General features: G+C 41.1%; 1 protein-coding gene and 1 long non-coding RNA gene across 3 annotated transcripts; one reads left to right on the forward strand and one right to left on the reverse strand.

The window, feature by feature from the left end:
• Positions 1 to 4,101: 4,101 nt before the first annotated feature.
• On the reverse strand, positions 4,102 to 8,922 carry LOC133148679 (uncharacterized). 2 transcript variants are annotated; one of them, XR_009712751.1, is made up of 4 exons: positions 8,232 to 8,922; positions 7,824 to 8,005; positions 7,551 to 7,712; positions 4,102 to 4,202 (listed from the first exon to the last, which is right to left on the reverse strand). It is a non-coding gene; the product is annotated as an uncharacterized LOC133148679 (long non-coding RNA). The 2 variants fall into 2 exon arrangements; XR_009712750.1 differs by having other exon boundaries at positions 7,824 to 8,922.
• Positions 8,923 to 11,608: 2,686 nt separating this feature from the next.
• LOC133148678 (uncharacterized) lies at positions 11,609 to 18,497 on the forward strand. The gene is made up of 6 exons (XM_061271654.1): positions 11,609 to 12,012; positions 13,535 to 13,644; positions 14,797 to 15,009; positions 15,425 to 16,507; positions 17,356 to 17,524; positions 17,607 to 18,497. Exons 3-6 carry the CDS (start codon positions 14,799 to 14,801, stop codon positions 17,731 to 17,733), a joined length of 1,590 nt encoding a protein of 529 aa, XP_061127638.1. The 5' UTR covers positions 11,609 to 12,012; positions 13,535 to 13,644; positions 14,797 to 14,798; the 3' UTR covers positions 17,734 to 18,497.
• Positions 18,498 to 27,594: the final 9,097 nt, after the last annotated feature.

The following is a 27,594-nucleotide window of genomic DNA, read 5'->3' on the forward strand; positions in this document are numbered from 1 at the left end:
GCTCAGCTCGCCGAGAAAATGCGATTTAAGCAATAAAATTAAAAATGCTTATAAAACATAAACCAAACGTTGGAGGTGGTCATTTCTTAATGCGCAGTAATAAACTCGGCACTCTACACTGTAAAAAATGTCAGTAGATTTTACGGTGAAAAACTGCTAAACCGTGACAGTAAAAGACCGCAAAACGGTAAATGGTTTAATTCAGTTTAAGTAACAGTGAAACAATGTAAATGTATACATCAGTTAAAACAGTATTTTTGACAGTTTTTTGGGGGGGAAAATACATTGCTCCACTGTAAAATACACTAACACCGTGTTTGTAACAAAAATATACCGTAATATATATACAAGCCATCACTGTAATTTTTATATTTATTTTTTGTAAAATATCTATTTACTCACTGTTAAATGTATCAAACACCGTATTTCTATCAAAGATATACCGTAATATATATACAAGCCCTCACTGTAATTTTTGCATAAATATTTTGTGAAAGAAACTTTTTTTCACTGTTAAACGTACTAAACATTGTATCTCTAACAATAATATACCGTCTTATACATATACGAGCCACCACAGTAATTTTTGCATTTATTCTATGTACGAAATACTTTTTCTCACTGTTAAACGTACTAAACATTGTATTTCTAACAAAAATATACCGTATTATACATATACGAGCCACAACAGTAATTTTTGCATTTATTCTATGTACAAAATACTTTTTCTCACTGTTAAACGTACTAAACATTGTATCGCTAACAAAAATATACCGTATTATACATATACGAGCCACCACAGTAATTTTTGCATTTATTCTATGTACAAAATACTTTTTCTCACTGTTAAAAGTATTAAACACCATTAATTTGACAATAATATACCGTAATATACATATACGAGCCATTACTGTAATTCTTGTATTTGTTTTTTGTAAAGAATACTTTTTCTCACTGTTAAAAGTAATAAACACCATAAAATCAAAAAATATATACCGTAATATACATATACGAGCCATCACAGTCATCTTTGCATTTATTCTATGAACAGAATACTTTTTCTCACTGTTAAAAGTATTAAACACCAAAAATTTAACAATAATATACCGTAATATACATATTGGAGCAATCAATGTAATTCTTGCATTTATTCTATGTACAAAATACTTTTTCTCACTGTTAAAAGGATAAAACACCATACATTTAAAAATAATTTACCGTGATATACATATAAGATAAGATAAGATAATCCTTTATTATTCCCTCAATGGGGAAACTCCTATGTTAGCAGCAGTACACATTAACATATACACACACACACGCATGCGGGGAAGGGGGTAAAAGATTTTAAAGAAGTAGAAGGTATATATAATTAAAAAAATATGGACAGTGTATACAAAATACACAATATGCAGTGGAGATAAAAAAAATATTAGATAAAAAAAAATAGTGCAAAAAACAGTGCAAAGAAAGCAGGTAAAAGAGTGTGAGGTAGACAGATATTGCACATAGTGTGATTGCACATATGGTTATTGCACGTTATTTTGTCCGTTAGCTACGGTGATCGGCCTGGTTGTACAGTCTGATGGCAGCAGGGAGGAAGGACCTGCGATGCCTCTCGGTGGTGCATCGTGGGTGACGAAGCCGGTCACTGATGGAGCTCTCCAGGGCTCTGACAGTCTCATGAAGGGGGTGGAAGACATTGTCCATGATGGAGGACAGCTTAGCCACCATCCTCCTCTCCCCCACCGCCTCCACCCGGTCCAGACTGCAGCCCAGGACAGCGTCGACTTTCTTCACCACCTTGTCCAGCCTCTTCCTCTCCGCTGCAGTGATGCCGCTGCTCCAGCAGACCACCCCATAAAAAATGGCGGACGCCACTACAGAGTCATAGAAGGTCCTCAGGAGGCCGTCCCTCACTCCGAAGGACCTCAGTCTGCGCAGCAGGTGGAGTCTGCTTTGGCCCTTCTTGTATAGGGCCCCAGTCCAGTTTATTGTTCAGGTGAACACCCAGGAACTTGTAAGAGTCCACAATCTCTATGTCCGTTCCCTGGATGTTCATCGACGAGGGGGAGACTTTGCGCCGGCGGAAGTCCACCACCAGCTCCTTTGGGGGGGATGCTTGGTGGGTTCGGTGGAGTTGAGAATGGGCTGGGGGGTCTTGGAGGGGGTGTAGCAGGGGGCGGGGTTGAGGTGAGAGTCCTCGGAGTAGAAGAGGCTCCAGTCGGGGTGGGGGGAGGAGTGGATGTTTGTTCAAAACGGTTGAAGAACCGGTTCAGGTCATTCACCCACTCCTGATCCCTGTCCAGCGCAGGTCTGGAGTTGCTACGTCCTGAGATGGTGTTCAGGCTCCTCCAGACCCCGCTGACGTTGTCCCGCTGCAGTTGGTCTTCCATCCTCCTCCTGTAGTTGCTCTTCCCCTCCCTGATCTTCTTCCTCAAGTCCCTCTGCACCGTTTTCAGTAGGTCCCTGTCTCCCGATTTAAAGACCCTCCTTTTGTCCCTGAGCAGGTCTTTGATCTCAGGGGTGATCCAAGGTTTGCTGTTTGCAAAAACTCTGACTGTTTTGGTGGGTATGGTGGAGTCTACACAAAAGTTAATGTAGTCCGTGACACAGCTGGTGAGACCGTCGATGTCGTCCCCGTAGTCCTCACAGAACACGTCCCACACCGTATACGAGCAATCAATGAAATTTTTGCATTTATTCTATGTACAAAATACTTTTTCTCACTGTTAAAAGTATAAAACACCATAAATTTAACAGTAATATACCGTAATGCACATATACGAGCAATCAATGTAATTCTTGCGTTTATTTTTGGTAAAGAGTACTTTTTCTCACTGTTAAAAGTATTAAACACCATATATTTAACAATAATATTCCGTATTACATTTATGAGCCATCACTGTAATTCTTGCATTTATTTATCTATTTATTTTTCTCTCTTTTTCTCTCGTGAAATGTGGTCTGGATCCCAAAGATGTCATAAGTGAACCTAATTTGCAAAAATGTCATAAAATTATTTTTCAGAAACTGTGTTTTAATTAATCTTCATGCAGTCTAGAATATTTAAATTGAGATTTGAATTGAGTTTAAGTATTGTAGTTTTTGATCAGGATCTTGACTAATGTGGTCTGGATACCAAAAACCATGTGGAATTGCTCTTGCGATGGAGAAGCCAACTCAGATTTACATTTTCACAAATAGAGTCAAGGTTTCACAAATCAGAAGCGGTGTGGTGTTATAGAAGATGTTTATTTTGAACACCTTTTTTTCCCAACACAATGTTTGCACTATTCTATGAAATTGGGTTCACTGACCCATAAGGTCTGATTGATTAAAAGCTTTGAAAATACAAATTATTTGTCTATTCATGATGTATATTGAGCTAAGATTCGACTTATGCTGTATATCAACAAAACTCAGGACATGCATCAGAAATATCCGTTTTTTAATTTCTCTCAGATTTGGAATTCTTGCTCTTTTCACCCAGCGGAGGTGACCTAAGGCGGGGTGAATAATGCCTGGGGCCATCTGAACTGACACCAATCTATTAATTATGCCTAACATGAAAGGTAAGGCGGAAGATTTTCTTGAAATTCAGGAAAGAATCGCCCTCTCCATTAACGGTATTAAATACTGTGATTTCAGTTGTAATTATAGTATTAGATGTTTTAACTGTATGCTAAATAACAATTAAATACTGTGATTCCAGTTGCGTTTACAGTATTAGTTGTTTAACTGTATACAAAATAACATTTAAATACTGTGATTTCAGTTTTATTTAGTTAGATGTTTTAACTATACTAAAAAAATTAAAAACTGTGATTTTAGTTGCATTTACAGTATTAGTTGCTTAACTGCAGAATAAATATCAATGAAATACCGCGCTTTCAGTTGCCTTTACATAACTGGTTTATTTACTGTACAAACAAATGAACTGTATTGTATATGGCAATGCAGTAAGAGTAGGTACCAGGTAATCATTGTAAATTGAGTTTCTCACTGTACAATTTAAATGCTGAATCAGTGATTTAATATTAATCATTAATAGAATGACCCATATTCTAAAATATTTCAATTAACTACAGACAACAAGAAATTTGTTAACAGGGTTATTTATTTTTTTGTGAACAGGAACATAAAGCACATTACCAAACCTTTTAGACAAAACTTCCTTGGGCTTGGACAAAACAGGAGCCCTGAAATTAAAGAAGAAAATACATTAAGAATTATGATGGTGATGTCGTTGTCATGTCAAGATACTTGTTCCTGATAGGAAGTGTGTCACTGGCTGCAGGAACACTCATGCAATTAGCAAGGTTGGAGTTATATTATTAGTAGGGATGTAACGATTACTCATGAGATGATTAAAAATCCATCCATCCATCCATCCATCCATCCATCCATCCATCCATCCATCTTCTTCCGCTTATCCGGGGTCGGGTCGCGGGGGCAGCAGCTTCAGGAGGGACTCCCAGACTTCCCTCTCCCCAGCCACTTCCTCTAACTCATCCCGGGGGATCCCAAGGCGTTCCCAGGCCAGCTGAGAGACATAATCTCTCCAGCGCGTCCTGGGTCGTCCCCGGGGTCTCCTACCGGTGGGACATGCCCGGAACACCTCCCCAGGGAGGCGTCCAGGAGGCATCCTGATGAGATGCCCGAGCCACCTCATCTGGCTCCTATCAACGTGGAGGAGTAGCGACTCTACTCCGAGTCTCTCCCGGATGACCGAACTTCTCACCCTATCTCTATAAGGGAGAGCCCGGACATCCTGCGGAGAAAACTCATTTCGGCCGCTCGTATCCGGGATCTCGTTCTTTCGGTCACGACCCATAGCTCATGACCATAGGTGAGGGTAGGAGCGTAAATCAACCGGTAAATTGAGAGCTTTGCCTTTTGGCTCAGCTCTCTCTTTACCACGACGGACCGGTACAGAGTCCGCATTACTGCCGACGCTGCACCGATCCGCCTGTCGATCTCGCGCTCCATCCTCCCCTCACTCGTGAACAAGACCCCAAGATACTTAAACTCCTCCACTTGGGGCAGGATCTCATCCCCGATCCGGAGAGGGCATTCCACCCTTTTCCGATCGAGGACCATGGACTCGGATTTGGAGGTGCTGACCCTCATCCCAACCGCTTCGCACTCGGCTGCAAACCGCTCCAGTGAGAGATGGAGCTCACAGCCTGAAGAAGCCAACAGCACCACGTCGTCTGCAAAAAGCAGATACGCGATGCTGAGGTCCCCAAACCGGACACCCTCAACGCCTCGGCTGCGCCTAGAAATTCTGTCCATAAAAATTATAAACAGAATCGGTGACAAAGGGCAGCCTTGGCGGAGTCCAACCCTCACTGGGAACGAATCCGACTTACTGCCGGAAATGCGGACCAAACTCTGGCATCGGTGATACACGGACCGAACCGCCCTTATCAGTTGGCTCGGTACCCCGTACTCCCGAAGCACCCCCCACAGGACCTCCCTAGGGACACGGTCGAACGCCTTCTCCAAGTCCACAAAACACATGTGGACTGGTTGGGCGAACTCCCATGCACCCTCGAGGATCCTGCTGAGGGTGAAGAGCTGGTCCACTGTTCCACGGCCAGGACGAAAGCCACACTGTTCCTCCTGAATCCGAGGTTCGACCTCCCGACGGACCCTCCTCTCCAGCACCCCTGAATAGACCTTACCAGGGAGGCTGAGGAGTGTAATTCCCCTGTAAATGGAACACACCCTCCGGTCCCCCTTCTTAAAGAGGGGAACCACCACCCCAGTCTGCCAATCCAGAGGCACTGTCCCCGATGTTCACGCGATGCTGTAGAGACGTGTCAGCCATGACAGCCCCACAGCATCCAGAGCCCTTAAGAAATCCGGGCGGATCTCATCCACCCCCTGGGCCTTGCCACCGAGGAGTTTTTTAACTACCTCAGTGACTTCAACCCCAGAGATTGGAGAGTCCGCCTCTGAGTCCCCAGGCCCTGCCTCCACAATGGAAGGCGTGTCGGTGGAATTGAGGAGGTCTTCGAAGTATTCTCCCCACCGACACACGACGTCCCGAGTCGAGGTCAGCAGCACGCCATCTCCACTGTAAACAGTGTTGACGTTGCACTGCTTCCCCCTCCTGAGACGCCGGATGGTGGACCAGAATTTCCTCGAAGCCGTCCGGAAGTCATTTTCCATGGCCTCGCCAAACTCCTCCCACGCCCGGGTTTTTGCCTCAGCAACCGCCGAAGCCGCGTTCCGCTTGGCCATCCGGTACCTGTCAGCTGCCTCGGGAGTCCCACAGGCCAAAACGGCCCGATAGGACTCCTTCTTCAGCTTGACGGCATCCCTTACCGCCGGTGTCCACCAGCGAGTTCGGGGATTGCCGCCACGACAGGCACCAATGACCTTACGGCCACAGCTCCGCTCGGCCGCCTCAACAATGGAGGCGCGGAACAAGGTCCACTCGGACTCAATGTCCCCCGCCTCCCCCGGGACGTGGGAAAAGTTCTGCCGGAGGTGGGAATTGAAGCTCTTCCTGACAGGGGATTCCGCCAGACGTTCCCAGCAGACCCTCACAGAACGTTTGGGTCTGCCAGGTCGGACCGGCATCTTCCCCCACCATCGGAGCCAACCCACCACCAGGTGGTGATCAGTTGACAGCTCCGCCCCTCTCTTCGCCCGAGTGTCCAAAACATGCGGCCGCAAATCCGATGACACGACTACAAAGTCGATTATCGAACTGCGGCCTAGGGTGTCCTGGTGCCAAGTGCACACATGGACACCCTTAGTTTTAAACATGGTGTTCATTATAGAAAATCCGTGTCGAGCACAGAAGTCCAATAATAGAACACCGCTCGGGTTCAGATCGGGGGGGCCGTTCCTCCCAATCACGCCCTTCCAGGTCTCACTGTCATTGCCCACGTGAGCTTTGAAGTCACCCAGTAGAACGATGGAGTCCCCAGAAGGAGCGCTCTCCAGCACCTCCTCCAGGGACTCCAAAAAGGGTGGGTACTCTGAACTGCCGTTTGGTGCATAGACACAAACAACAGTCAGGACCCGTCCCCCCACCCGAAGGCGGAGGGAGGCTACCCTCTCGTTCACCGGGGTGAACCCCAATGTGCAGGCGCCCAGCCGGGGGGCAATAAGTATACCCACACCTGCTCGACGCCTCTCACCGTGGGCAACTCCAGAGTGGAAGAGAGTCCAGCCCCTCTCGAGAGGGCTTGTACCGGAACCCAAACTGTGCGTGGAGGCAAGTCCGACTATATCTAGTCGGAACTTTTCTGCCTCGCACACCAGCTCGGGTTCCTTTCCAGCCAGAGAGGTGACATTCCATGTCCCAAGAGCCAGCTTCTGCAGCCGGGGATCAGACCGCCAAGGTCCCTGCCTTTGGCCGCCGCCCAGCTTGCAATGCACCCGACCCCTTTGGCCCCTCCCACAGGTGGTGAGCCCATGGGAATTAAAAATCGATTTGAATATGTCGCAAGTTAAATCGGAGAGAAAATAAATCTCTGCATTGAAACAGCTGATATGCAAATTAGTTGTGACCGTTATCTGAACCTCACCTGTATCTAGTCAGTTAGCCTCCATGAAGTGAAGCCTTCATGAACTCCATGATGAAGGAGATCACATGGGGGTTCATGTATCAAGTCTTCCTCCTCACCACTCTCCCAGTCTTCCGGCTCATCTGCTCCTTGGCACTGCACTTGGTGGAGTCAGGATTAATCCTAACCAAAAACATATGAAATGAGTTAGAGGTTGAGACAATTGCAATTATCAGAGAGATATAGAAATGCCAGTGGGAATAAAGTTAGGTATATAATTTTATCGGTTAATACCTCTGAATAAACTCCAAAGTTGTGCAGGTTTCCCCCTGATACTCTAGGTTGAAAACATAGTAACAGGCGAAGAGAGTGGCCAGCCAAGGCAGTGGTGAAGTCAGCCACGTGAGCAGCAGGTGGGATTATGACCCTCCCCTCGATCGACAGCATCCATTTTTTTGCAGTCAGGATTGTCTCTCCTTAAAGTCAGACATAACAAAAATCATATTTCACAGCAGTCCATTTTATAAATGATCTGGTTCACATGAATGACTGTAAAAACAGGGCAGGGAGCATACATATCTTACAAGCTGTACATAAAACAGATAAAAGGAGCATATATAGTAACTGATGGCAAGCAAACTGATTACTACTTGTGTATTACTATTTGATTTTATTACTTATAGTGATAGTAGTCCTACTTACCGAGTTTCTGGACGTCGCGACGTGTGCTTGGTGGTGCTGCCTCCGGAAGGAAAACGCATACGGAGGCGGAGAAGGTGTTGAAAAACAGAAAGGCGGGAAAATACTCTTCTCTTGCGCAGCATAAAAATATAAAATAACGACACAGTAACGACCATCGTACTGTCGCAGCAAGTACTACATGTGTCATATACCATTTTGTGGCTTCAGTAAGTTTAAAAAAAAGAGAATCTGGTCAGTTAAAGTTACTGCTATCACAAGCTAGCTAACAGTTAACGTTACCAGTAGCTAGCTCTGTCTGCCCTCTCTCTCGCGATCGAAAAACAGCGCTCTCTCGGTGCCGTTTTCGCAGCCAAAGTGAAACAAATGAACACAGACGACGCAAACACATAGAAAGACAACAAAAAAACACACAATACAAGACAAGGTCTTATGAGAAAAGTTGTTGTCGGAGCCAGAGATGCAAGCGCTGTGATTGCGATTTGTCCCGTTCACTTTGACGTGATTGGCCATTCAAAGCAGGACCGTTGAACACACTCGATCCTCATTGGATGAATTCATGTCAGCCCATGTCACCCCATACCCGCCAGTGAAAAAGAAAACGGAAAAAATGGAATAAAAATAATGCCATGGTAAGTCATTATGACATAATGATTATTAAAGTCATCATTTTTATATGATATTTATATGATAATTATTGATTTCATTATGATATATATATATCATATGATATATATATATATATATCATATATATATCATATAATATATATATATATATATATATATATATATATATATATATATATATATATATATATATATATATATATATATATATATATATATATATATATATATATATATATATATATATAGTAATTAACTGTAGATTTCACAGCCATTTTTTACGGTGCACTTTTATAAAAAATGGGCATGCGCAACTCTGGTCTTGTTTCTCTCTTTTTCAAAGTCAGAGTCTGCTTTATTGTCAACATCTTCACATGCCGAGACACACAAAGACATCGAAATTACGTTTTCCCTATCCCACGGTGACAAGACATATTACACGATAGACACACAAGTAAACAACGCCTTTCTGAGGCCTTTCTCTTCTTCTCAGACACTTCAAAGATACTTTTTGAAAGTATGCATGCACAGAAAGCGAAAACTGGAAAGAGCACGTACGACAGTATTAGTAAAATTCTCCAGAATGATTGACAATTGAGGACCAATCGTCTTGATGATCCACCCGGAAGTAAATCAGCCTCCGCCGTACCTTTAAGCCTGCATAAGATTCAGATGCTCGAGACATGCCACCAGATGATAGGATGTGGTAGATTAGTCAAACAATGCTTTTTAGTCTTTCCTAACCTCTTCCTCCATTTTGATGGAAAACATCACAAGGTCAAGGAAAGATGTTAAAGGGGAATCATAGGAAGTGGGGAGAAGACGACCACAGCGTTCAGAGAATCCGACTGCATGCACTAGACTACGTCATGATGCGACAGTGAATGTTATAGACTTGATCTGTGGTAAAACTACAAAGTGTTTATAATAAAACACAGTACCGCACACGTCTCTTTCTGGCATGACCTACTCTCCTGTAAACCTTGACTCTCCGTTAATTGCAAAGAAATCAATTGTTGCTGAAAGAATCAACAGGTTGACCGAAAGTGCATGATCCATGCTGTGGGCGGGTAAAGTTAGCAAACTAAACATGACCAGGAACGTAAGTACATAGTGGTCACTGATATTAGCATTAGCGCCACCAGCTAAACTGTACTTGAGCGCTTTTCACTTGCGTCACCTAGATTCTGGGCTTGGGCCCGGTTGATAAAACCTCGTCTGACCGCAAAGAGTCTTCGGACCCCTGTGGCGACAATCCGGATCGGCCGGCCAGCCTAGTTCGTTTGGATAAAACCCATGTGACCGCGTAAGTAAGTCATGGCTAAAATCAAGGGGGCATGCGAACTTTCGGAGGTTCAAGCCAGCATGGGGGGATCTGAGGCCAACTACTGGACCAGCTCCACCTAGCCTTCCATTGAATTCCATTCATTTCGGCTGACTAATAAACGTTTTTCTGAAATCAATGCTAACGTGACTTAATTTATGTAATGAGCATACGCACAGGACTTACGTGAGTCAGACTCGGTCAAACCATTGGCTCAGACTCGGTCACATGCTCGGTCAGACTACGTTCCTTCATCACATCTATGTCCCCTGAGCAGTGTTGCCAACTTGCCGACTTTTCTGACCCCTCTAGCGACTTTTTTCCAAGAAGCGACAAGCAACAAACCTAGCGACTTTTCAGGGAGTTCATTTTGGTGTTTCCTCACTTCATGAGCCGCTGGTGCAGCCGCAGACAGTGTTGCCTGCAAGCACAGCTGTCCTTTACCTCTTTATTTTAAACAGCGGCGGCCGGCTGTTTGCAATTTGAAAATGACGTCATAGTTTGTGGGTAAAGCCTCAAAACTACAAACGAATTAGCGCATCCGCACAAACTACGAACTACAAATTAGGTGACGTCATCTGGCGACTTTCAGGGCAGCCAATAGCGACTTTCCTAACTGAGGAGTTGGCAACAATGCACCTGAACCTGTGCAGAAGGGTTAGTTGACTAACGGGAAGTGGTTCAAATTGGCTTCAATTGCCTCCATTGATTTCTACGTGATGGCTCCGTCCATTTCTTCTACTGTTTTTGGCAAAAATATATTAATAATCTTCAACGCTAACTTCATGATGATCTGCAGGACGCTGGATGTCAGAAAAACAGTTTTTACTCTAGCTTGGCAGTCAACAACAGAACGCACTTCATGATAAAAGTTTTTACATCACATCAACACGTAGGCTATATGTTGATAATCGCGTACTCTCTCTGCTGCAGTCTACATCAGACTGTTTAAATACATTATTTTCTTTCTTATGTCTGGTTGTGAATGACCGAACGGTGCGTAATTATTTTGTTGCTGCTGCAAGGAATTGCGGTAATTTCAATTAGTTAGGAGGGTTCCTATCCAAAATTGACTATTCAAGCCTCTTTGAGCTACTATATTAGCTAACATTAGAACACAGGTACCACACGGAAAGTTCTACGATCTGTCGTGTCAAAGCTCCGGCAGACTCTATCCTACCAGTGTGGCAGTGTGGACACGGAGAGGGCGACAGCACATGCTTGTGCGTGTATGTAGCCACAACTGTCTTGTGCAGTTATTTGCAGCATCTTTAAAATTTGCTGAGAAAAACAAATTGAGAGAGAGAGACAGAAAGTTAGAATAATTTGAGCCTTTACACTTTTAAATGTATTTAGAGTTACAAATATCTTGAATAATTTTCATAATCACCAATTAATCTGTTTATATATATATATATATGATATTCGATATGAAATAAACAGGTTGTAGGCTTGAAGTTTGCATTTATAGATGGTCCATTATTGTGAAAAGTCGTTTAAAAAAAAAAGATCGAAAAAACTTGCACTTGATTTTCTTTTTTTCCCTTTTTTTTATTATTTTGCAGTAAACCTGTTCAATAACCACCAAAGGTGAAAAGGACTTAGCAAAATAAAATAGGCCTACAGAGTTTTTGTTTATTTTTAAAAAGAAAGAAAGGGCGCCAGAATTCAAACTGATTGTTTGAATCTTGACGAGGCGTCCAATCAGCGCCTTGCACTTGGCTCCGCTACCAGTGGACGAAGCAACGAACGGTTACGGCAGCAGCACCACAACGTCGAAACTTTCTCTACTCTCATTTTGGATTTTGCTCATTTTCAGCATCTTACTACGGTAAGGTTGATGTTTTATATGGTTTTTAGGTTAGGTTTTATGGTTGATATTTCCCTGTTTGACGTGTAAGATGTATTCTTGTTGTGTTTGTGGAGAATCTGTTCAGTCTCTTAAAGCATATGTTTTGCATTGTAAACTGCATCGCAATGAGCCCCGTTGTATTTTCAAGTGTGTGGAAATTGACTGTAAGCAGGTATTTTCTAGATATGCAGCATTAAAATCGCACTTCTATCGCCACCATAGTGCAGTCTCGTTGACTGCTCCGGATCATGCTATGGCTAAAGCTACATTGAAGTGCACGGTTGCACTTTGTGAGCGCCAGTGTGACGGAGTCAGGGAGTTGCTTGCTCACCTTAAGGAGCACATAGCAAAGGGACACCCCATAAACTGCCCAGTGAGAGGATGCAAAACCTCACTTTTTACTGTGAAGTCTTCATTTACTTCTCATATGTCCAGAAAACACCGACATTGTTCAGCACATGTCATTTGTGGCCAATTCAGAGATACAAACTCGGAAAGTCCTTCTTCAAATGAGCAAAACATCCCTACCGTGCACGAAACTGCCAGTGTATCAGAGGCTGCTGAAAACACTTTTGGGGACTCGTCTAATTTCAGTGACTTGTACCTCAGAAATGTGTGTTTATTTTACATAAAACTTCAGGGCCAGCTTCTTATTCCAGCATCTACTATTCAGACCATCGTTGAAGAGATTCAAAACATACATGAGATGGGACACACATATACACTGAACAGATTAAACTTGCTTCTGAAAGATTTGTCAGTATCAGATGAAGAGATTGTAAAAATCTGTGATACAGTGAAGGACTCTGACTTGTTTTCAGCGTGCCACACAGGGCCAATGAGGACAGCATACTCTAGAGCACAGTGTTTCAAAGAAATGTTTAAATATGTTGAGCCCAAAAAGGTGTTTCTAGGGAGAGATGAGAACAGAACAGAAAGATTTGCTTACTACATTCCTGTGTTAAACACACTGAAGAATATGTTACAATCAGGGCTCATGTCAGCAGCTCCTTACGATAATTCTGTTTCAAAACCAGATGTTCTCTGTGACTGCCATGATGGTAAGGTGTTTAAATCAAATACCTTTTTTCAGAAAAATGCATCTTGCCTTAAGCTGATACTATACCAGGATGCATTTGAGGTCGTTAACCCTTTGGGTTCTGCAAAAAAGAAGCACAAAATTTTGGCTGTGTACTTCTCACTATTAAATTTGCCTCCACATGTTCGATCAAATGTTGATCACATGCAGCTGGTTTTGCTGTGTAGAGAAAAGGACTTTAAAGAATTTGGCCATGGCAAGGTTTTTTCAGAGCTACTGGCTGACTTGAAACTACTGGAGGAGAATGGGATTGCAATGGCAGATGAAAATGTTGTTAAAGGGACTCTCTACTGCATTGCTGGAGACAACTTGGGCTCGCATTGCATTGGTGGCTTTACTGAAAATTTCAGTTCTTCACAATATTTCTGCAGATACTGCCTCATTTCTCGAATTCAATTTCAGGGGGATGACCCAATTTCTTGCGGACCAGAAAGAACCCCTGAAAGCTACAAGTCAGCAGTGGATCAGTTACAAGCTGAAGGCGTGGCGGATGTTCATGGAATAAAGTTCAGGTCAGAATTTAATACCTTAAAACACTTTGATGTTTGTCTGCCTGGTTTGCCCCCCTGTCTTGGTCACGACATCTTTGAGGGTGTCCTATCTTATGATTTAGCACTTTACCTGAGGTACTTTGTTAAAAAAAAGAGATGGTTCACATACACTATTTTGAACAGACGCATTAATCAGTTCAAATATGGAGCTGTAGATGCTTCCTCCAAGCCATGTGAGGTCAGTCCTAAAACACTGCGACTTTCTGGTCATGCTGTACAAAACTGGAACTTTTTACGACTGTTACCTTTAATCATTGGAGACAGAGTGGAAGACGCACAAGATGATGTGTGGCAATTAACTCTGCAACTAAAGGACATAGTTGACTTGATTTGCGCTCAAAAGATTTCTGAGCCACAGGTTCTTTACCTGGATGCTCTAATTCAGGAATATTTGGATTCCAGGAAGGCACTGTTTCCAGATACCAACTTGAGACCAAAGCATCATTATTTGCGCCACTACCCAGGACTGATTTTAAAATTTGGCCCACTGATGAGACTATGGACTATGCGCTTTGAAAGTAAGCATAGTTACTTTAAAAGATGTGCAAGGCATTTGAAAAACTTTAAAAACCTGTGTCTCACTCTTTCAGAAAGACATCAGCTGTTTCAGGCCTATCTTTCAGCTGGGTCAGTGAGTCCTCAAGCCTTGCTTATGAAAGAAGGCGTACCCTTCTACTCTGAGCTATACAGTGAACAAGTTAAAGATGCAGTCTTACAATTTGGCTTCACTGAAATTAATACAAAGATTCCTGTAGATGTGCAGTATAATGGGATAATATACAAAAAGGGGCAATTCGTTGTCACTAGGAATGATGACTCAATGGAGTTTGGTGAACTCCTCCTCCTTGTAGTTAAAGATGATTCTGCACTTCATTTGCTGATGAGAGTGTATTCAGCAGAATTCCTGCCACACTACCACATGTACTCAGTGAAAAATGACAGTGGAAGATTGCAGTGCCTACACATTAATGAACTGATTGACATGTGGCCATTATCATCTTACATCAAAAATGGATACCAGATAGTGCCACTGAAGCACAGTGTATTGTCAGAGTAGATGCTCTGATGTCAGTAGACTAAAGGCCAACTTCTTTGTGTTTGTGTATCTGATAGATATGGCTGAATCAGAGATACAGACGATAAGTAGTGCAATTGCTGCCGTGCTTCCAGACCTTCCTCAAGCAGTTCTTAGTTCAGTGGAAGATACATTGAAGGGATTTGGTGCTGAGACCATAGATGATCTGCAGTACATTACAGAAGGAGACTTGCTGCCAGTGTTGAAGCCAGTCCAAGCCAGAAGACTTGTTGCTGCTTGGGCCCAGAACAGTAAGTGTTTTTTAAATTTAACATAATTTGACAAAATTTCTACATTGCCATAACAGCATAGCACGCATTATCCAGTTATTTAACAGTTAACAAGTAATCAGTTAATTATTAAATTAAGTAACAATTATTTTAATCATTGTTTTGAGTCAAATTTTTAAAAAAGGTAAAAAAAAACTTAATATGAAAACTCATATTTTACAACATTTTCTAATATTATGGACAAACAAGACACTTGAGGCCTTGAACAGTGATCAACATTGTTTACTATTTTCTAACATTTTATGGACCAAACAAAGAATAGATTAATTGACAATGAAAAATGTTAGTTGCAGCCATATTAACAATACATAAAATATTCAACAGAGAAGCACGACATCCTTCAAGGTTTAATGTTTCTCCTGTTCTTCTGTTACAGACTCAAGCACTACAACTGCAGCATTTTCCTCTCCACTGTCCGTCTGTTCCTCTCCACCTTCAGTCTCTCCCTCACCATCCTCCTCCTCAATCACCTCATCCCCCTCAGGTAACTGTTCCACTTTTGTGGCAAACTGGGTAGAGACATTCCAGATACCATGGCAGAAGCTCCCTGAAGAGTTAGTGCAGAGTTTAGAAAGGAAGGTGAGACCTAGTCCGCGGCTGCGGCGAGAGATGGTAAGGATAGTGGTTTCTGAGATCATGAAGATGTGTAATAATCCAACCAAACACAACACTACAGAGATAGGCAAAAGAATGGTGGCCAAGTATCCAGAAGCCCTCCAAGATGTCATAGAGGGTGATGTCATTGGACCTGGATATCATTCACTGGTAAAGCAACTCCAAGCACGAGTTGAAAATGTGAAACGACCCAACACACCAAAAATAAGAAAACGCAAGGTTGCACCAGATGAGTCTGATACTGAAGAAATTCCAGCTGAACAAAAAGCCAGAGTTCAAGACACATATGGCTGTATAAACTGGGAGCCGAAATATTTGCCACTCTCTGAGACTATGGAGAGTCAGCAAGAAAAAAAAACCAAGATGAAGGAGATGTTTGAAGAGATGGACTTCAATGCAGACAATGTGAAAAAGTTAATACAGTCCACCTATTACACACAGCGTAAAGACATCAACAAGGGGACAAGCATTCAGAAACTCAGCCAAGAGTGGCCCTTTTTGTTCAAGGAAGCTGGTATGGTAGCACACTTCCAAGAACTTACTGGTCTGAGTCTAATGGATACTTTCCTTGGCAATGTGGAGAAAAAAGGAAGACGCCTCTTAAACTTCTTCAAGAATGTTGATGCACAAAAACGCAAACAAGTCCTGGATGCTCTTCTCAAGTTTCAGACTGAGCTAGGCCATTTGGATGGTTGCTCACAAGACCTTGTAAAGATGGTACTTCTTTTACTGGCTCACTTTGGTGAGAAGGAGGAGAACCTGCTCCAATACGTTGAGGAGACATGCCTGGCCCAAGAGGTTCAGATAGAGAAGTTGCCAGCAACACCCTGCATAATTGTGTGTGGTAAGTAAACAAAAATTAAATGTCTAACCAAACCCTGCAGCTAAATCTATATGTATACTGACATCAAATTATACTATTCTATCTATCTATCTATCTATCTATCTATCTATCTATCTATCTATCTATCTATCTATCTATCTATCTATCTATCTATCTATCTATCTATCTATCTATCTATCTATCTATCTATCTATCTATCTATCTATCTATCTATCTATCTATCTATCTATCTATCTATCTATCTATCTATCTATCTATCTATCTATCTATCTATCTATCTATCCATCTATCCATCTATCCATCTATCCATCTATCCATCCATCCATCCATCCATCCATCCATCCATCCATCCATCCATCCATCCATCCATCCATCCATCCATCCATCCATCCATCCATCCATCCATCCATCTATCTATCTATCTATCTATCTATCTATCTATCTATCTATCTATCTATCTATCTATCTATCTATCTATCTATCTATCTATCTATCCATCCATCCATCCATCCATCCATCCATCCATCCATCCATCCATCCATCCATCCATCCATCCATCCATCCATCCATCCATCCATCCATCCATCCATCCATCCATCCATCCATCCATCCATCCACACACACTTGTATATCTTATTACTTCACCTGGCACCAAGACCAGCTCATAGGAGAATTCAATGCAATAGCATAGTTTAAATTAACTCAGTTTTCAGTACGCTATTAAAATGTTGTTGTTGTTTTAATGTAATAAGCACCATTGTATTTTAGTCAATATCTGACATTTAAGTCCTTATAACTGATTTTTTTTATTTTTTCATTCTGTTTTTTTATGTTGTTAATATTTTCAGGGTCCTGTTGCTTTTCTGCTGACACATTCATGTTGAGCATTGACCAAAAGGTTGTCAACGACCACATCACTTCCTTCACCTCTGCCGTTTGCCTGCTGTTTGGGAGTTTCTATTGCTTCAACATACACTACCCAGTGGAACTACGATCAACACTAGAGTTTCTCCAAAGGTACAGTTTATTTCTGCTAGAGCAATAATTTCTTTGATTTCACCCATTAATTGTTACTTCTTTGTTTTTTTTTCTTATGAAGGTGTTTCTTCTCAATAAATCCTGAGAGAGGCACCAAGGTCGAGTGGAATAAAAAAAAGAAAGTACTCTCAGTCAATCCTAGAGTCCTCACTCTGATTGCAGACCTCGCAGACCATGAGTGGAGATAGACACACACACCCTATTAACCCTTTAGGGACAAGTGGTTAAGGTATGAGTGGTTAATGTATGTTCAGGTATACTGGACGTTCAAGTATACAATATGTTATGGTACACTGTACCTATTTTGTTTTTAAAATTGTACCACAAGGTAAATTGAAATCCAGTGTTAACTTTTTGTTGGAAAATGTCTGGTGGTTTCTAAAGGTACGTGTTTAGCTTCACTGAGAGCGATCAGTGGATTTGTGCTAATTAATCCAGAAATGTCTTAGATGGCACTTTTTTTCGTTTACAGTCTTTAAGGTAATTGTTTTGTGAATTCTATAGTTTGTACAATTTCAAACCAATGCTGTTTACAACTTCACAGAAGTGGAATAACTTTCCTATATTTCAAAATGTAAGAAGAACATGTTTTTTGTGGCCAATTGGTCGTTCAGGTTTATTGAGTAGAATAAGTGTTGAAAATATTGTAGTCCCATGTAAATCACGTTTATGTGAGTCACTCTTTCAGAGAGTCATAGTTGATTATTTGTCTGCCAGTGGATTATTAAATGCAATTTACAGTTCACTGTAACACAGCTGCTGACTGTTTGCGGAGTTACACATAATACAGCCTGACTCAATCTATTGAGTCAATACTCAAGCTGTTGTATGGAGTTTTGTCAATAAATATGTACAAAAAAACCTAAAAAAAACTTGTCATATGCTGTTGAGGCTTTTTGTTATACAGAAGTGGGTATGGTTGCCAGGAAAGGGGTAAATAAAGTTTAGCTAAATGTTGATGCTATAAAAACAGCTATGGCCATTTTCTATCAAGATATTTTTTGGGCTTTTAACCTTCATTTGAGAGAGACAGCCTAAGACTGACAGGAAGGTGGGGGAATGACATACAACCACAAACAAGAGACCTTGAGCATTTAGAGGATGGGTGGTTAACAATAAGGGAATTTCTAAGCAATTCACATGAGAGAAGTGCTCCCCATCCAGTCGCCAAAAACAAAAATTTGTATAGATTTATCCAGTTGTTTTTTAAACCAAATCCCAATATTTATCTGGTGTTTCCCAAAGTCTTGGTGTCTAATTAGGCATGTTAAAGTGAATAATTTTTTATCCCTTTTCAACTGGTCAAAAATGGTTACATTTGTCATGTCCTTCATATCTAATCATATCGCAATGTTCTAACGTTTTATATACTTTAAACTTGAATTGGTGACTGGACAATGTTTATTACATATTTATGAGTAAGATAATCTTCGGGTTCCTAATTATTACATTATATATACCATTTCTGTATGGAATACTTTTTGACCTGTTATCCCTCCCTAAAAAAACCACCTAAAATGTTCAGTTATTCAACTGTATGGAGGGGTGGAGTGGAATGTTAAGGAACTGAGCTGGTAAGTTGGCAACTTATTTGGAATATATACATTAGATCAGATATACATCAGTCTCAAACCTCAAACTATTGATCTCCTTCCAATAGGCCAAGCCAAACACCTCCAAAGGTCCTGAAATTGAGTGGTGATATTATTGTCAACATGGTCCTCCTTCAACGTGGACCTGTTTCTGCATTCAGTCACAACGTTTATGGTAAGTTTTTCCTTACACACTGCTGCTGTAGACTGACAGTGGTGGGGCATTTCTTCAATAGGATGTTTCGTTTGATTATAAAATAGATCTCACCTCTAGAACTCACTATAAAATGCTTGATATGCTCTTGGTAAAATATAATATAATTATGTTTAAACTTACTGTATTCCCTAGAATGAGAGTGAGAGAGAGAGAGACTGACAACACTCATAGATGAGAGAGGGGCATGCAAAGTATGGACTGAAGAGAGCCAACGACTACTACATTCACCATGACCCTGCACATGCAACAAAAGTCCTGTGAGTAATGGGCAATAACTAATTTATTATGTATTATTAATAAATGTATTATATGTATTCAGTAAGGGTGGGGGAAAAATCGATGCACATAAGATCTTTGTTTAACGATTTTTTAATTGATTTTTTAAATTAAAAAAAAATTGTTTAAAAAACAGGCACACCAGGCTTTGTATTATGCAGAAGTCCTTTATTTTTGTTCAAACGTATTTTATAGCTAGCTACCTAATTGAGGACCACACAATGTCGTTGATAAAGGCACTTCCCTAAGAATTTAACTTAATAAATGTGAAAAAGACACTTTTATGTCTGCACTTGTCATTCTGTATACCAAAGCAGATGAGAGTAGATCATGATCAGAAACCCAATAAGAAATCTTTAAGAATAAAATCGAATCGTTTTAATAAAAAATCTTTTTGAATCAAAAATCGATTTTGAATCGAATCGTGGCCCCAAGAAGGAGGAACGAGAGGAATGAGATAACTGTAATAATCTGATCTAATGAGAATACCTGCAAATCCTGGTTTATATTATTTTCTTGTCCATTTTCAGATTTCTTTTGGAGTACAGCCGCCGTACCCGATCCCCTCCACCGGCCCGCCTTCCATACGGCATAGGACACCACCCCGCAACACAAAGCAGCAACCAACAATACACGATGCGCCGCGGACAAGGGCCCCGCGAGATGTACCGCACACCGCCCTTCCAGCGGCAGAGAGAGGAGGGCGACGGGGTGACTGCTCTTGGCTCTCGGGTGAATGTCTTTCTTTTGATGGAAAAAATGTGGGATAATGTTAATCATTAAAAGTTAAATCAACATTAATAAAATCTAAATACTGAAAAATTTCCACTGTATTTATCACAGTAAAATTCTGGAAACCACAGCTGGCAGTTTTTTCTGGGGTGCGCATTATACATGGGTACAAACATTTTTTATTATTATTTTTTTAAATGCGGATATGATACGGAGGCCGCCATTACGGATGCGCTTTGTTCTCTGCTGTTCACTTCAAACACGCTCCATACGAACACAATGCTCTCGTATCAGACGCTTGCTAGATCATCTGCTTGTTTGCTGTCACAATGTACCCTACACAAATCTGAAACATTTCTTTGCTATCGAGTTTACTAGCGCATGCGCAGTGATACTGACCGGCAGAATAACATCCGGTTGTTCCCAAAGATGATCTTTTTTCTGAAATAATTTTACGTTTACAGAGTCAAAATTTGGGTGCGTATTATACATGGGTACAGGCTTTTTTCCAGCCATTTTTAGGGTGCGTATTATACATGGGGGCGCATTATACATGGGAAAAACGGTATATATATATATATAAAGGAAAACCTTTATTTATATGATATTTCAAGGGAATTTATACAGAATTAAGTAGTATTTTATATTTAATACTGTTAATTGTACAGTAAAACACTAAAATACTTTTAGGCAAAATCTTTTATATTATATAGTATTTTTATGTCAATTACAAATCAAAACTAGGTTTCTTTTGATGGAAAAAATATTTATTTATATGGTAAAATATGAAATAAAATACAAAAATTACCTGTAAAATCAACAGTACATAATCCTTTTACCGTAATAGCAGAAAAAGCTCTACCGTATTTATTACGGTAAAATTTTGGACACCAAAATATTCTTTTCACTTTAAGTATACGGTGAAACACAGTCATATTTAATGGAAAACCTTTATTTATATGATATTTCCAGGGAATTTGTACAGAATAACGTAGTATTTTATATTAGATACTGTTAATTGAACAGTAAAATACTGTAACATTTCCTAGCAAAATCCTTATTTAATAAGGTATTTACATGTCAATTTTAAAACAAAACTGTTTATTTTGATGGAAAAAATATTTATTTATACGGTAAAATATGAAATAAAATACCAATATTACCTGTCAAATCAACAGTACAAAATCCTTTTACCGTAATAGCAGAAAAAGCTCTACCGTATTTATTACGGTAGAATTTTGGCAACCACAGCTGCCAGTTTTTTACCGTGGAAATTACAGTTTTACTTTTACAGTAAAATAGTGTAATAATTAATGGCAAAATATTTAATTTATGCGGCATTCATACGGTATTTTCTTGTCAAATATATGGCAAAACAGCTTTTCTTTTGTTGGAAAAACCTTTTTTTTATACGGTAAAATATTGAATTGAATGGCAATCTTAAACGTGAAATCAACTGTCCTAATATCCTTTTACCGTAATGTAAAAAAATGTTACACCATATTTATTACGGTAAAGTTCTGGCAACCACAGCTGCCAGTTTTTTACCGTAAAAACAACGGTTTTTTTTTTACAGTGTAAAGCACCCGAGAGCGTTTTTTTCGATGCCAACCTAACCAGAGTGACGGGAGCGGCACAATTCAGAAAAAGTGCTCAGCTCGCCGAGAAAATGCGATTTAAGCAATAAAATTAAAAATGCTTATAAAACATAAACCAAACGTTGGAGGTGGTCATTTCTTAATGCGCAGTAATAAACTCGGCACTCTAAAGCACCCGAGAGCGTTTTTTTCGATGCCAACCTAACCAGAGTGACGGGAGCGGCACAATTCAGAAAAAGCGCTCAGCTCGCCGAGAAAATGCGATTTAAGCAATAAAATTAAAAATGCTTATAAAACATAAACCAAACGTTGGAGGTGGTCATTTCTTCGTGCGCAGTGAATAACTCGGCACTCTAAAGCACCCGATAGCGTTTTTTTCGATGCCAACCTAACCAGAGTGACGGGAGCGGCACAATTCAGCAAAAGTGCTCAGCTCGCCGAGAAAATGCGATTTAAGCAATAAAATTAAAAATGCTTATAAAACATAAACCAAACGTTGGAGGTGGTCATTTTTTAATGCGCAGTAATAAACTCGGCACTCTAAAGCACCCGAGAGCGTTTTTTTCGATGCCAACCTAACCAGAGTGACGGGAGCGGCACAATTCAGAAAAAGTGCTCAGCTCGCCGAGAAAATGCGATTTAGGCAATAAAATTAAAAATGCTTATAAAACATAAACCAAACGTTGGAGGTGGTCATTTCTTAATGCGCAGTAATAAACTCGGCACTCTAAAGCACCCGAGAGCGTTTTTTTCGATGCCAACCTAACCAGAGTGACGGGAGCGGCACAATTCAGAAAAAGCGCTCAGCTCGCCGAGAAAATGCGATTTAAGCAATAAAATTAAAAATGCTTATAAAACATAAACCAAACGTTGGAGGTGGTCATTTCTTCATGCGCAGTGAATAACTCGGCACTCTAAAGCACCCGAGAGCGTTTTTTTCGATGCCAAGTGACGGGAGCGGCACAATTCAGAAAAAGTGCTCAGCTCGCCGAGAAAATGCGATTTAAGCAATAAAATTAAAAATGCTTATAAAACATAAACCAAACGTTGGAGGTGGTCATTTCTTAATGCGCAGTAATAAACTCGGCACTCTAAAGCACCCGAGAGCGTTTTTTTCGATGCCAACCTAACCAGAGTGACGGGAGCGGCACAATTCAGAAAAAGTGCTCAGCTCGCCGAGAAAATGCGATTTAAGCAATAAAATTAAAAATGCTTATAAAACATAAACCAAACGTTGGAGGTGGTCATTTCTTAATGCGCAGTAATAAACTCGGCACTCTAAAGCACCCGAGAGCGTTTTTTTCGATGCCAACCTAACCAGAGTGACGGGAGCGGCACAATTCAGAAAAAGTGCTCAGCTCGCCGAGAAAATGCGATTTAAGCAATAAAATTAAAAATGCTTATAAAACATAAACCAAACGTTGGAGGTGGTCATTTCTTAATGCGCAGTAATAAACTCGGCACTCTAAAGCACCCGTGAGCGTTTTTTTCGATGCCAACCTAACCAGAGTGACGGGAGCGGCACAATTCAGAAAAAGTGCTCAGCTCGCCGAGAAAATGCGATTTAAGCAATAAAATTAAAAATGCTTATTAAACATAAACCAAACGTTGGAGGTGGTCATTTCTTCATGCGCAGTGAATAACTCGGCACTCTAAAGCACCCGAGAGCGTTTTTTTCGATGCCAACCTAACCAGAGTGACGGGAGCGGCACAATTCAGAAAAAGCGCTCAGCTCGCCGAGAAAATGCGATTTAAGCAATAAAATTAAAAATGCTTATAAAACATAAACCAAACGTTGGAGGTGGTCATTTCTTAATGCGCAGTAATAAACTCGGCACTCTAAAGAACCCGAGAGCGTTTTTTTCGATGCCAACCTAACCAGAGTGACGGGAGCGGCACAATTCAGAAAAAGTGCTCAGCTCGCCGAGAAAATGCGATTTAAGCAATAAAATTAAAAATGCTTATAAAACATAAACCAAACGTTGGAGGTGGTCATTTCTTAATGCGCAGTAATAAACTCGGCACTCTAAAGCACCCGAGAGCGTTTTTTTCGATGCCAACCTAACCAGAGTGACGGGAGCGGCACAATTCAGAAAAAGTGCTCAGCTCGCCGAGAAAATGCGATTTAAGCAATAAAATTAAAAATGCTTATTAAACATAAACCAAACGTTGGAGGTGGTCATTTCTTCATGCGCAGTGAATAACTCGGCACTCTAAAGCACCCGATAGCGTTTTTTTCGATGCCAACCTAACCAGAGTGACGGGAGCGGCACAATTCAGAAAAAGTGCTCAGCTCGCCGAGAAAATGCGATTTAAGCAATAAAATTAAAAATGCTTATAAAACATAAACCAAACGTTGGAGGTGGTCATTTCTTAATGCGCAGTAATAAACTCGGCACTCTAAAGCACCCGAGAGCGTTTTTTTCGATGCCAACCTAACCAGAGTGACGGGAGCGGCACAATTCAGAAAAAGTGCTCAGCTCGCCGAGAAAATGCGATTTAAGCAATAAAATTAAAAATGCTTATAAAACATAAACCAAACGTTGGAGGTGGTCATTTCTTAATGCGCAGTAATAAACTCGGCACTCTAAAGCACCCGAGAGCGTTTTTTTCGATGCCAACCTAACCAGAGTGACGGGAGCGGCACAATTCAGAAAAAGCGCTCAGCTCGCCGAGAAAATGCGATTTAAGCAATAAAATTAAAAATGCTTATAAAACATAAACCAAACGTTGGAGGTGGTCATTTCTTCATGCGCAGTGATAAAGTCGGCACTCTAAAGCACCCGAGAGCGTTTTTTTCGATGCCAACCTAACCAGAGTGACGGGAGCGGCACAATTCAGAAAAAGTGCTCAGCTCGCCGAGAAAATGCGATTTAAGCAATAAAATTAAAAATGCTTATTAAACATAAACCAAACGTTGGAGGTGGTCATTTCTTCATGCGCAGTGATAAACTCGGCACTCTAAAGCACCCGAGAGCGTTTTTTTCGATGCCAACCTAACCAGAGTGACGGGAGCGGCACAATTAAGAAAAAGTGCTCAGCTCGCCGAGAAAATGCGATTTAAGCAATAAAATTAAAAATGCTTATAAAACATAAACCAAACGTTGGAGGTGGTCATTTCTTAATGCGCAGTAATAAACTCGGCACTCTAAAGCACCCGAGAGCGTTTTTTTCGATGCCAACCTAACCAGAGTGACGGGAGCGGCACAATTCAGAAAAAGTGCTCAGCTCGCCGAGAAAATGCGATTTAAGCAATAAAATTAAAAATGCTTATAAAACATAAACCAAACGTTGGAGGTGGTCATTTCTTAATGCGCAGTAATAAACTCGGCACTCTAAAGCACCCGAGAGCGTTTTTTTCGATGCCAACCTAACCAGAGTGACGGGAGCGGCACAATTCAGAAAAAGTGCTCAGCTCGCCGAGAAAATGCGATTTAAGCAATAAAATTAAAAATGCTTATAAAACATAAACCAAACGTTGGAGGTGGTCATTTCTTAATGCGCAGTAATAAACTCGGCACTCTAAAGCACCCGAGAGCGTTTTTTTCGATGCCAACCTAACCAGAGTTACGGGAGCGGCACAATTCAGAAAAAGCGCTCAGCTCGCCGAGAAAATGCGATTTAAGCAATAAAATTAAAAATGCTTATAAAACATAAACCAAACGTTGGAAGTGGTCATTTCTTCATGCGCAGTGATAAACTCGGCACTCTAAAGCACCCGAGAGCGTTTTTTTCGATGCCAACCTAACCAGAGTTACGGGAGCGGCACAATTCAGAAAAAGCGCTCAGCTCGCCGAGAAAATGCGATTTAAGCAATAAAATTAAAAATGCTTATTAAACATAAACCAAACGTTGGAGGTGGTCATTTCTTCATGCGCAGTGAATAACTCGGCACTCTAAAGCACCCGAGAGCGTTTTTTTCGATGCCAACCTAACCAGAGTGACGGGAGCGGCACAATTCAGAAAAAGCGCTCAGCTCGCCGAGAAAATGCGATTTAAGCAATAAAATTAAAAATGCTTATAAAACATAAACCAAACGTTGGAGGTGGTCATTTCCTCATGCGCAGTGATAAACTCGGCACTCTAAAGCACCCGAGAGCGTTTTTTTCGATGCCAACCTAACCAGAGTGACGGGAGCGGCACAATTCAGAAAAAGTGCTCAGCTCGCCGAGAAAATGCGATTTAAGCAATAAAATTAAAAATGCTTATAAAACATAAACCAAACGTTGGAGGTGGTCATTTCTTAATGCGCAGTAATAAACTCGGCACTCTAGAGCACCCGAGAGCGTTTTTTTCGATGCCAACCTAACCAGAGTGACGGGAGCGGCACAATTCAGAAAAAGTGCTCAGCTCGCCGAGAAAATGCGATTTAAGCAATAAAATTAAAAATGCTTATTAAACATAAACCAAACGTTGGAGGTGGTCATTTCTTCATGCGCAGTGATAAACTCGGCACTCTAAAGCACCCGAGAGCGTTTTTTTCGATGCCAACCTAACCAGAGTGACGGGAGCGGCACAATTCAGAAAAAGTGCTCAGCTCGCCGAGAAAATGCGATTTAAGCAATAAAATTAAAAATGCTTATAAAACATAAACCAAACGTTGGAGGTGGTCATTTCTTCATGCGCAGTGAATAACTCGGCACTCTAAAGCACCCGAGAGCGTTTTTTTCGAAGCCAACCTAACCAGAGTGACGGGAGCGGCACAATTCAGAAAAAGTGCTCAGCTCGCCGAGAAAATGCGATTTAAGCAATAAAATTAAAAATGCTTATAAAACATAAACCAAACGTTGGAGGTGGTCATTTCTTAATGCGCAGTAATAAACTCGGCACTCTAGAGCACCCGAGAGCGTTTTTTTCGATGCCAACCTAACCAGAGTGACGGGAGCGGCACAATTCAGAAAAAGTGCTCAGCTCGCCGAGAAAATGCGATTTAAGCAATAAAATTAAAAATGCTTATAAAACATAAACCAAACGTTGGAGGTGGTCATTTCTTCATGCGCAGTGAATAACTCGGCACTCTAAAGCACCCGAGAGCGTTTTTTTCGATGCCAACCTAACCAGAGTGACGGGAGCGGCACAATTCAGAAAAAGTGCTCAGCTCGCCGAGAAAATGCGATTTAAGCAATAAAATTAAAAATGCTTATAAAACATAAACCAAACGTTGGAGGTGGTCATTTCTTAATGCGCAGTAATAAACTCGGCACTCTAGAGCACCCGAGAGCGTTTTTTTCGATGCCAACCTAACCAGAGTGACGGGAGCGGCACAATTCAGAAAAAGTGCTCAGCTCGCCGAGAAAATGCGATTTAAGCAATAAAATTAAAAATGCTTATAAAACATAAACCAAACGTTGGAAGTGGTCATTTCTTCATGCGCAGTGATAAACTCGGCACTCTAAAGCACCCGAGAGCGTTTTTTTCGATGCCAACCTAACCAGAGTGACGGGAGCGGCACAATTCAGAAAAAGTGCTCAGCTCGCCGAGAAAATGCGATTTAAGCAATAAAATTAAAAATGCTTATAAAACATAAACCAAACGTTGGAGGTGGTCATTTCTTAATGCGCAGTAATAAACTCGGCACTCTAAAGCACCCGAGAGCGTTTTTTTCGATGCCAACCTAACCAGAGTGACGGGAGC

This window comes from Syngnathus typhle, unplaced genomic scaffold, assembly GCF_033458585.1.
Source record: "Syngnathus typhle isolate RoL2023-S1 ecotype Sweden unplaced genomic scaffold, RoL_Styp_1.0 HiC_scaffold_128, whole genome shotgun sequence".
Classification (NCBI taxonomy): Eukaryota; Metazoa; Chordata; class Actinopteri; order Syngnathiformes; family Syngnathidae; genus Syngnathus; species Syngnathus typhle.

Bases quoted from the DNA above. Each gene is read 5' to 3' on its own strand.
- LOC133148678 (XM_061271654.1), top strand. From the start codon at position 14,799: ATGGCTGAATCAGAGATACAGACGATAAGTAGTGCAATTGCTGCCGTG. The intron at 15,010-15,424 runs GTAAGTGTTTTT...CTTCTGTTACAG, and splicing joins TGCTGCTTGGGCCCAGAACA to ACTCAAGCACTACAACTGCA. The intron at 17,525-17,606 runs GTACAGTTTATT...TTTCTTATGAAG, and splicing joins ACACTAGAGTTTCTCCAAAG to GTGTTTCTTCTCAATAAATC.